This window comes from Hipposideros armiger, unplaced genomic scaffold (genome assembly GCF_001890085.2).
Source record: "Hipposideros armiger isolate ML-2016 unplaced genomic scaffold, ASM189008v1 scaffold_23, whole genome shotgun sequence".
In the NCBI taxonomy this organism is placed as follows: domain Eukaryota; kingdom Metazoa; phylum Chordata; class Mammalia; order Chiroptera; family Hipposideridae; genus Hipposideros; species Hipposideros armiger.
In genome coordinates this window covers 6,927,228-6,939,359 of record NW_017731373.1, presented here as the reverse complement: position 1 = coordinate 6,939,359, position 12,132 = coordinate 6,927,228, and the positions used below count along the sequence as shown (strand labels likewise).

The following is a 12,132-nucleotide window of genomic DNA, read 5'->3' as shown; positions in this document are numbered from 1 at the left end:
AAAAAAAAAAAAAGGCTGACTAATATCTCAAAGATAGCTCCCTAAATAACTACCCTAACCCAGTTCCTTGAAAATAATAAAGGAAATCTTTAAAAATTATTAAAATTACATGAACAAAAATCCTGCTTATGCCAACAAAGGACATTGAAACTGATCAATCTGTAATATTAAAATAAGTTCCAAACAAATATTTCCCATATGTAGTTTATAATCCAAACAAAGTGATGTGCATAAATTGTGTATTTGAGACTTAGCTACTCATTCTTGGCTGAATATGAAGACTTACAAACATGGAAAGGAAAAGTCTGGGCAGATGTGTAAATCACCTAATTTGAATGCATTCCCTAAGCAACACACAGATCCACCGTCAAAGAGTGGCAGTCTTACTGGATCAAGAGATTTAAACTGAAACACAAACTAATCATTGGCTGACCACTAAGCTATGGACCACTAGTAGGCCAGGCTTTAAAAACAAAATAAAACAAAAACCCAGTGAGTACAGACATCACTGGAAAGACACTGCAAGTAGAACAGATTCCATAGAATTAGTCTAGGAAAGTCACTAAACCAACAAACAAAAATAACAATAGCAACCACCACTGAGGGAAAGGATCAGAAACCAGAGTGGCTAGTATTTAGATCTAAAATGTAGTTTTCACAAAAAGTATGTGACATACAAAAAAACAGTAAAGTATGGGTCATACACACAAAAACAGTAAAAAGAAACTATCTCTGGCGGGCCCCAGATGTTCAACTTAGAGACAAAAACTTCAAAGTACCTGTGATAAATACATTAAAAGAACTAAAGGAAACTATGTTTAAAGACTAAAAGTGTATTATGGCAATAAACTCTAGTCAAATAGCGATTATCAAAAAGAGATTTAAATTGGGCCGGCCGAGTGGTGCATTGGTTAAGAGCTGGCTTGGGATGCCAGAGGGCCCCGGTTCAGATCCCACATATGAGGGCTAGTAACACTGCCCTCTACAGCTAAGATGCTGAACAACAGCTCAACCTGGAGCTGGGTTGCCGTGAGTCACCGGCGACAGTATAGGCTGCAGCCCCTGCTAAGCTGGGTTGCCATGGGCTACTGTGTGTAGCCAGCAGCCAGCGTGAGCAACCCTCAAGCCGCCGTAAGCAGCCATCCAGAAGCTGGCGACTGATCTGCCTCACCCGAGAAGAGCGAATGATGGTGCCAACTTGGGCCAGTGAAGCAACGTCCTCCACAACTAGACTGAAGAACAAAAAGACAGCAACTTGTCTGCTCCCCTCCCCACCAACAAAAATCTTTAAAAAAAAATGAGATTTAAATTATACACATTTTTAAAAAGGAACCAAATGGAAAATTCTGGAAACAAACAGTACAATAACTAAATGAAAAATTCACCAGAAGGACTCAACAGCATATTTGAACTTGCAGAAGAAGCAAGGCTCTTGAAGATAAGTCAAAAGAAATTATCCAATCTGAAGAAAACGAGAAAAAAGAATCAAGCACAATGATAGAGCCTCAGAGGGTCACCATCAAGCTAAACAATATATGTGCGAAGGGAGTCCTAGTAATACAGGATAAAGAAATGGGCCAAAAATATATTTGAAGAAATAACAGATAACAATCTCCCAAATATGAAAAAAAATAATTGATACATCCAGGAAGCTCAATGAACTCCAAGTAAAACAAACACAAAGATATCTATCTATACATGGACATAAAGTCAAGGACAAAACAGAATAACCTAACGGCGTAGGCTGCAGTGGGCTGCCAGAAGCTACTGTGAGTGGCTGGCAGCTGGCATGAGCGGCTGGCAGCCAGCGTGAGCTGCTAAGAGTCACCATGAGCAGCCATCCAGTGGCTGGAGACTGATCTGCCTCACCCGGGAAGAGCGCAATGATAATATCAACGTGGGCCAGTGAAGCAACGTCCTCCACAACTAGACTGAAGAACAAAAGGACAGCAACTTGTCTGTTTGCCTTCCCTGATTCCCCAGCGCTGTTCCCCTCCCCCAACTCCCCAATAAAATCTTTTGGGGGGGGGGAGAATAACCTAAAAGCACCACAATACAGGATATCATAATAAGATTTACAGCACCTTTTTCACCAGAAACAATGAAAGCCAAAAGGTAGTGGGATGCCATATTTAAAATGCTGAAAGGAAAAAACCACCAAGAATACTATAACCCAGCAAAACTATCTTTAAAAAAAAAAGCAATTATGCTAAGAAAAATAGATAATCACATGCAAAAGAATGAATATGGATGCCTACATCAAGTCATATACAAAAATTAATTCAAAACACCTAAATGTGAGAGAGAAAATATCAAACTCTGAGACAAAAATAGGTAAATGGAACTTGGAGCTTCATCAAAATTTAAAACTTTTGTGCTCCAAAGGATACCAACAAGAGAAAAAAAAACCCATTCAATGAGAGAAGAAACTTTTAAATCATATATCTGATAAGGGATTTGTATCTAGACTATATAAAGAAGACTTACAACTCTATAATTAAGAGACAACCCAATTTAAAATGGACAAAGGATTTGCATAAAGAGTTCCCCCCAAAAGACATATAAATGGCCAAAAAATACATGTAAAGATGCCCAGTATCATTAGTCATTAGGAAAATGTAAAGTAAAATCCTGAGATACTACTTTGAATCTTCTAAGACAGTATAATAAATTTAAATAAAACACAGAGAATAACAAGAGTTGGGGTGGATGTGGAGAAATTAGAACTCACACATTATTCAGAGTAATGAAAAATTGTGTACTCATAGTGAAAACAGTTTCACAATTACTCAAAGGTTTATACAAAGAATTACCATATGATCAGCCAGTCCACTCCTAGGTATATATCCAAGATAACTGAAAAAATATTGACACAAACCTTTGTACATGAATATTCAAGGTATTAAGCACAATAGTAAAAAAGTAGGAACTTAAATGTCCATCAACTGATGAATGGATACACAAAAAGATATTCAACAATGGAATATTATTTGGCCATAAAAAGGAATGAAGTACTGTTAATATGCTACTACATGGATGAATCTTGGAAACATTATACTGAATGAAATAAGCCAGATACAAAAGGCCACACACTGTAAAAAGTACATAAAATGTTGAAAATTGAGACTAACTACTAAAAGGTATAAGATTTCCTTTTGGGGTGATAGAAATGTTCTGGAACAAGATAGTGGTGATGTTGCACAACTATGTGAATATATACTGAAAACCAATGAATTGTACACTTTAAAATACTAAGTTCGTTATGGAAATCTCAACTTTCAAAAAACATATCTCAATCTTCAAAAAAGTAGCCAAAAATGAAAGGAAAGACTTCCACCAATAACAAAGCCTGGGAGAATTTGTGGCTATCAGACCTTCCTTAGAAGAAATAGTAAAAGACGTCCTTCAGGCTCAAAGGAAATGACACCAGATAATAATCTGAATGTATACAAAGAAATAAAGTGTATTAAGTATGGTAATTATGTAGCAAATATAGAAGACAGTATAGTTATACAGTTTTCTCTTTTCTTCCTTTAACTAATTTAAAGACAAGTGCATAAAATAGTACACTATAAAACTGTACTGTGGGCTTAAAATACGTGAAGATCTAATATTTATTATAACAACATAAAGAAGAGATATAAGGAAATGAAAATATATTTGCTTAGGGGAAATTTTAAACTATAAATTCAAAATTTAAAAATATATCTAAGGCTCTTCAGGTTATATATTTCTTCCTGAGGGAGATTTGGTAATTTGTATCTTTCAAGGAATTAGTCTATTTCAGTTGAGTTCTCAAATTTATTGGCATAAAGTTGTCATTAGTATTTCTTTTTAATCATTTTAATATTTGTAGCATTATCTCCTCCTTTATTCCAAACACTGGCAATTTATAGTTCTTCTTTCTTTCCCAACCAGTCTGGCTAAATGTTTACTGTTTTGTTATCTGTTTTTTAATAAATAGCTTTAGTTTTCATTGATCTTTGTGTTTTGTTTTTCTCTTTCATGAATTTCTGCTTTTATCTTTATAATTTCTTCCTTTTGCTTAAGAGTTTATATTTCATGCTATACTTTCTATCTAAACAGATTTAGCTACATTCATAATTTGATATGTTTTCATTATCATTCAACTCAAATATTTTCTAATTTCAAGGGCCAGCTCCAAGTTATCAGAGTTCTAAGAAGCCTTCCTCAATAATCTAAATTAACACTGATAGACTTAACAGCTGAGATAGCATTACCTGTTAGATCCTGGAAATATACAGTATTAAAATTTCAAGCAAGAATGTTCCACAATTTTACAATCCCATTTCTCAGAACAAAATACTTTTAAATTCTTTCAAATACATATACATACATATTTACTCTGGCTGTTATTTCCTCTTCAGGAAGGTCTAATTTATCCTCCTCCATATCACTAACTTTTACTTGTTTCACTACTTCCAAAAGCAATGAATCACTGGAAGGTTGTGAGTGTTGGACACCTGTTTAAACACAAAATATATATTAAACACAAAGAAGAAAAATCATATTATAGTTCTGTAATTTCTGACTGCTAATTATATTATAATAATGTGTATTACAAGTAAAGAAAGTACTTAGCTCTCTTGATTTATTTTATGGCATCAACTGTATTGGCCAAAATATTAAGATAACTTTAAAACAGTAAGATTTAAAAACTGGTACTCATTTTGTCTATAACTTAGTCATTGAATACAAGGTATACAGGTGGCTATGGTAAAATAACTATAATTTAGTATACACATGACTGGCCAATGGCTCTTAACAATCAATATTTTGGGGTATTTCACAGACCTCGCTTCAAAAAAGGAGAAACTCAAGTCAGATGGTTAGAAAAGAATGACTTCCTAAAGAATTGTGGAAACTAAAATCGGTTTTGAAACACAGATGGCTATGTAATTTTAAGCATTTTTTTTCTTAAAAAAAAAAAATCACATGGGCCCATCTAAGATACTAAGTATCTAGAGTTCTGTAAGAACACATAAAAGAAAGGCCTAAAGAGTTGCTAAGAATTCTAAATATATTTTAATTAGCATCTGCCTTGGTAAGCAAAAGGCCAAGGGAAAAGGACCATTAGTTTCACTGTAGCATAATGGATATATGGGGCAACACATTTCACATGAACCATAGTATACTTTTATGGTTTTAAATTCTGTTTTTGTTTGAAAAATTACAATCAATTGAAACAGGAGGTCATATGAGATTTAGGCCAAAAGTAGCAGCATTTAACAGATACAACCATTTAAATGTCAACTCTAAAAGGTCACCCTTCTTTCATGAGTAAATCATTTTGAAACAATAAAAACAATAACCAACCCCAACAACACCTTCACTATCTTCATCAAATAGCTTTTGGAACTCACCTAGATTATCTCTCAAGGCACTAGCTTCATCATGGGTTTTGAAGTTATAATTCGGCACCAATTTAAGTCTCATGCGGGAGTAATTTTCTACATTAGCTAGTTTCCAGTGAATTAGATTTTGTTTCCTATGAATATTTATAAGTAAACAAGTAAAATTATTTAGCTGAAAGTTACAAAGACTGAAAAAGAGTAAGAAAGTATCAGGTATTTAACATTTGTTTAACACCATTTTATAAAAACATTCATTCATTACCTCAATTGACCCCAAAACAACCTTGATAGACAACCAACGTGAGTATGGGTAGCTACAGTTTATACATGAGACAGGCTACATTATTTTCCCAACACAACATATGGTTTATAGGTATCAGGAATAAGATTTGAACATAAACATTCAGTGTTACAGCTTCTATCTTTTAATCTTTAAATGTTATGTGGAAGTTCTTCACTAGCTATACGAGTGTATTTCAAATATGATTTTCAAAATAAAACCATTTACAAGTAAAGATAACATAATTGCAAATAGATCAAAGTTCTAAATAAAAGAGTTCAAACTCTTAAAACAAAAGACAGGGTAAATCTTCATGACCTTAGATTTGGGGATAGTTTCTCAGCTATAACATCAAAAACACAAGTAATAATAGAAAGAGATAAGATAAATTAGACTTCAAAATACAAAACTTACGTGCACCAAAGGCCACTGTCAAGAAAGTGAAAACACAACCTACATATTTACAAATAGTATATCTAATAAATGTCTATTATTGAGAATATTAAAAAAACTATTACAACTCAACCACAAAGAATCAAACAACCTAATTTAAAAATAGGCAAAGGACTTAAACAGACATCTCTCCATTTCTCCAAAGATATTCAACTGGCCAGTAAGTACATGAAAAGATGCTCAATGTCATCAGTCATTAGGGAAATATATCAAAATCATAAGATACCACTTTATACCCACTAGGATGACCATAAAAAAAAATTGGAAAATGACAAGTATTGGTAAGGTTGTGGAGAAACTGGAACCTTCAATCATTGCTGATGGGGATGTAAAATGGTGCAGCTGCTACGAACACAGTTTGGCAATTCCTCAGTAAGTTAACACATAAAATTACCATATGACCCAGCAATTCTGCTTGTAGATATATATCCAAGATAATTAAAAATAGATGTTGAAACAAACACTTGTTCACAAATGTTCATAGCAATAATATTCACAATAGCCACAAGGAAAACAACCCAAATAAATGTCCATTACCTGATGAATGAACAGTACAATGGAATATTATTAGGCCATAAAAAGGAAAGCAGTATTGATGTATGCTAAATGAAAGAAGCCAGGCACAAAAGGCCACATATTGTATGATTCCATTTATATGAAATATCCAGAATAGACAAATCCATCAAGTCAGAAAACAGATTTGTGGTGGCAAGGGACTGGGGGAAGGGAATAACAGGCAGTGATGGCTTAATGAGTCCAGGGTTTCTTTTGGATGTGATGAAAATATTCTGAAGCGGGACAGTGGTGATGATTACACAACGTTATAAATGTTCTTAATGACACACAATTGTATATTTTAAAATGGTTAAAATTTTGTATTATGTGTATTTTACCACAATAAAAAAGGACTGTAAAAACAATCTAATAAAACATAAGACAATACAGTATTATTCAGCAAAACAGAGTGACTTAGGAATCAAGTAACAAAAAAACAACTGTAAATATTCAAACACAAAGCATCACTAACCCTAGCTCATAGAGGTAGTAAGACACAAGTAAACTGATTCAAAAGAAACTCTAGATCACAGGGTAAAAAGACAGGAAATAAATCCATGGTGAAAAACACATACACACAGAGCTCTAAAAATACCAGACCTATAATTCACAAAAGACAGTCAAATTAATTAAAAGCAATCTTTTATAAGTTTTTGTTTTTTGAGAGACAAGGAGATAAGCACAAGTCTCTTCGTACGGAAGAGAATTTGGGAGACAAACATATATAAACTACACAATTCAGAAAGTAAAGAACTCTAATGGTAGAAATTAAAACCAATTCAGGTATGTGTCTTGATTACCATCATTATAATCAATACCCCCAATCTGAAGGTGAGATAACCAAGGCTGAGGAATGGCTACTTTCCTAAGTCATATAGCTTATAGATGTCAGAGATGGGACTTGAACCCAGGGCCTCTGACACAACCCTTGCTCTAACATTGAGGTCCTACTTTTTTTCCAATCTTCTTTCTCAGGGACAAAACTCTCAAATCCAGATCCTGGGTATGGTTGGATTTCTGCTTCCAGATTGATGCTAACTGTGGACTTCTTGCTTACTGCCAGAGTCTTTTGCCACTGGGCTTCACCTTACTAACAAAACTTCCTACATGCTTCTGGCATCTGTCAATGAATTGACATGATTCTTTATTCTCTTGAAACTACAAAGCCAATTGGTAGACTTACCATGGCAGCTGGGCATCCCAGAGACTCCTGCCATAGGGACCTTCTCTTTCTTATGCTAGGGCTAAGATGCAGGCCACAGAATGGTTTCTTCTTCAGCACCAGGTCCAGGGGACAGCTCCAATAAGTTCTACACTGGGAAATACCACTCACTGTTTCATCTGAAATAGCTTTCAGGTACTGCAGTATAATAGCCAATTTTATATTTTTGGTTGTAAGTAAAGGAAGCAAAACTCATACTGCTATAAGCACACAAGATATAGATTAGCTTTCATAACTTGCAAGCCTAGCAGTGCATTTGGTCTGGTTGGATTCAGAAGCTTAAATAATGCCACCAGAAATCATTCTTCCACCCTTTCAGACTGGCTCCTAAAAGTGAGGGGTGAGATGGCCAATCACAGCTCGAGACTCACGTTCTGCTAGCTCAGTGATCCCCAAAGCCACAATAATCTCTGACAGCACCAGCAGCAAGGTCTCAGGGAAGAATGATTACCTGACTTGAGTCTATGACATCTTTGTGATGAGGTGAGTGAGAGGGGGCTGTATTAGAGTGGGTTCCTCACAAAAGGAGGGGCTTTAGTACCAGAAGGAGGAGGAAGTGGTGCTAAAGAGACAAAAATAACAGGGGTTCCCAGCAGCTGGCATTTTCAGGGGAACTCTTACAACCCACAAATAATCTGAAGCTTGTTTTAGGGTAGAACTATGATTCCCCTTGACAGTGCCTGAACTCGGTTTCCCAGAGGAGACAGCAAAAGCCCCAGGTAATATTTCACCTACGTCCTCACTGTCCCTTTCCCAACAAATAGGCCCCAGTGACACATATGCAATCTGGTCCCAAGAGTAGCTGAAAATCTCCCAGAACTGATATGTAAATAAAACCCTAGCGCTGAGTCCAAGTAACATTTGTAGCCTTATCTCTACTATGCCTATAGTGCAGTCTATTCTGTAATGGCTTCACAGAATGTGTAGTTAATGAGTACTTTAAAAAAAAATCTGAATGTGATAAAATGGGAACTTTATTTTTACAAACAAATAAGATCCTGTGATTCACTTGATCCACTTGTGAAGAACTTTGTGTTTCACTGTGCAAGACACTTGTTTTTTTTAATTAATATTTTTGTCCCTCTGCCATGTTTTTAATTCCCATCCCCTCAATTCCCCACTTTGGCAACCATCACCTTCTTCTCTATATCCATGTTTCTGTTTCTGTTGTTTTGTTTATTCATTTGTTCTACTGTTTTTAGATTCCCCATATAAGTGAAATCATATGGTATTTGTCTTTCTCTGTATGACTTATTTCACTTAGCATAATACCCTCTACATCCATCCAGGTTGTTGCAAATGGCAAGATTTCATTTTTTTTATATTGCTGAATAATATTCTATTGTGTATGTATATGTTATATGTGTATTATATATATAATATATATACACACAGTAGAATGTTTTATATATATATATATGTGTGTGTATATATATATATGTATGTATATGTATACATATATATACACCACATCTTTATCCATTCATCTATTGATGGACATCTAGTTGCTTCCATATCTTGGCTATTACCAGTAATGCTGCAATGAACATAGGAATGCATATATCTTTTTGAATTAGTGATTTTGTTTTCTTTGGATAAATGCCCAGAAGTGAAACTGCTGGATTATATGGCAGTTCTACTTTTAATTTTTTAGGAAACTCCATACTGTTTTGCATAGTGGCTGCACTAATTTACAATCCTACAAACAGTAATATGAAGGTTCCCCTTTCTCTACATCCTCATCAACCCTTGTTGTTTGTTGATTTATTGATGATAGCCACTTTCACAGGTGTGAGGTGATATCTCATTGTGGTTTTAATTTGTATTTCACTGATGATTAGTGACATTGAGCATCTTTTCATATATCTGTTGGCCATCTGTATGTCCCGTTTGGAGAGAATCTATTTAGGTTCTCTGCCTATTTTTTAATTGGGATGTTTGTTTTTTTTGGGTTAAGTTGTATGAGTTCCTTATACTTTTTATTTTATTATATTTTTTATATTTATATTTATTATATTTTTTATTTATTGTTTGTTTGTTTTCCAAAGGTCATCACTGGTAATAGTTAAGTGTATTTCTTTTTGGTCTTAATCTCTGCTTTTTATACATTTTATTTTATTTTTTAAATATTACATAGTTAAAACAATATACAGATTCAATGCATTCCTTATTAAAACACCAATGGCATTCTTTTCAGAATTAAAACAACTAGTTATAAAATTTACATTGATACACAAAAGACTCTGAATAGTCAAAGAAATTTTGAGAAAGAACAAAGTGGGAGGTATCACTCTCTCTGACATCAAACTATACTATAAAGCTACAATAATCAAAACAGCAAGGTACTGGCATAAAAACAGATATATAGATCAATGAAATAGAATAGACATCCCAGAAATAAATTCTTGCTTATACGGCCAATTAACCTACCACAAAGGATGCAAAGATATACAATGGGGTAAAGACAGTCTGTTCAATAAGTAATGTTGGGAAAAAATGCAAAAAAATGAAACGGCCACTTTCTTACACCATATACAAAAATAAACTCAAAATGGATTAAAGACTTAAATGTAAGTCTCAAAACCATAAAACTCCTAGAAGAAAACACAGGCAGTAAACCCTTTGACATCGCTCTTAGCAGTATCTTTTTGGATATGTCTCATTGGGCAATGGAAACAAAAGCAAAAATAACAAATAGGACTACATCAAATTAAAAAGTGTTTGCACAGTGAAGGAAACCATCAACAAAACGAAAGACAACCTATTGAATCCAAGAAGATATCTGCAAATAATATATCTGATAAGGCATTAATATCCAAAATATGTAAGGAACTTAGTTTCACTTGAATTTTAAAATTCATATGCTTTTTAACATTCATTTTGCAGCTGAATGAGTATGTGCCTCGTGACTATAATCTCTGCCAGTAATTTCTTTCCTCCATTGCTTGCTTGTTTTCCAAAGGTCATCACTGGTAATAGTTAAGTGTATTTCTTTTTGGTCTTAATCTCTGCTTTTTACATACCTTGATGACATCCCATATAATAATATGAATCTATCTAAAAATTTAATATGATTGCATTAGCATTCTTCCATGTCTTTAAAAACTGTAAGCCTAATTCTAATGGATGCACAATATTCCAGAGAAAAGATGTATGACTTCATGATTCATTTTCAAGAAAAAAATAAATGTATACCCCCTTTAACCATTTCTCCCACCTCCCATTATTTTGTATATTGGAACGTTTTTTTACATTGGATTGGAGAAGCCATTGGCTTAAAAAGTTCTAGACCAGAGTTCTACAGAAAAAAGAGTATTTACTAAAAGATACCGGTATGCTCCTACCTTTCAGCCCAAGGTCCCCTTTCACATGTAAGATAAAGCTGTATTGCCTTCCAGCGTCTCAGAGCAGCTAACTGTTGACTGCTAAGTTGTTTAAGCATATTATTATATCTCAAGTTCTCTTGGCGTGCTTTTCGATTAAAGGGCTCCACAAAAAACTCCTGCAAGAAACAATAAATAATGTCACTGAATTATATATTTACAGGTTTATTTTAAATTTTAAAAATTTGACCCAATAAAATCATGTAGTAAAGGAAAGAAGCTGGGAACCAACAAGATTTTCTTATTCTATTATTTTTCTTTAGTGAGCATGCTATGATTCTAGCTATAATCCATTTGTATTTTTTAAAACTTAATAACTGAGCAACAAGAAATCTATATTAAGGAATAAACACGTATTTTTATTCGGTCTTTAATTTGTTCATCAGTATTTTGTAGTTTTTAGCATATGGATCATACACATGCTTTGTTAAGCCGGTATCTAAGTATTTCACTTTTTTAGAGTTACTGTAAATAGTATTCTTTAAAATTTCAGTTTACAATTGTTCATTGCTTAACACACAGAAATATGATTAAATTTTGTATATTGATCTTGTGTCCTGCAATGGTGCTAAACTCATTAATTATAGGAAATTTTTGGTAGATTCCTTAGAATTGTTTACATAATCATGTTATCTGCAAATAGTTTTATTTCTTTCTTCCCAATGTTAATGCTTTTTCTTTCTTTTTCTATTCTTACTACATTTCTTAGAACTTACAGAAGCAATAGTGACAGAAGTGGTGAGCAGACGTTCTTGTCTAGTTCTCTATCTTACAGGAAAGCACTCAGTTTTTCACTTTTAAGTATCAAGTTAGCTGTAGGACTTTTGTAGAAATATAGGTAGTTCTATTCCTAGTTTGTTGTGA

General features: G+C 33.9%; 1 protein-coding gene across 1 annotated transcript in view; it reads right to left on the bottom strand.

Moving 5' to 3' along the window:
* The window catches only part of NBEAL1 (neurobeachin like 1), a 172,243-nt gene that overhangs the window by 64,033 nt on the left and 96,078 nt on the right, over nucleotides 1–12,132 (bottom strand). Inside the window, exons 34-36 of the mRNA XM_019635618.1 lie at nucleotides 11,230–11,387; nucleotides 5,385–5,509; nucleotides 4,348–4,484 (exon numbers count right to left, since the gene is read on the bottom strand). Coding sequence (XP_019491163.1) covers nucleotides 4,348–4,484; nucleotides 5,385–5,509; nucleotides 11,230–11,387 — 420 coding nt within the window. The remainder of the gene's footprint in view (nucleotides 1–4,347; nucleotides 4,485–5,384; nucleotides 5,510–11,229; nucleotides 11,388–12,132) is intronic.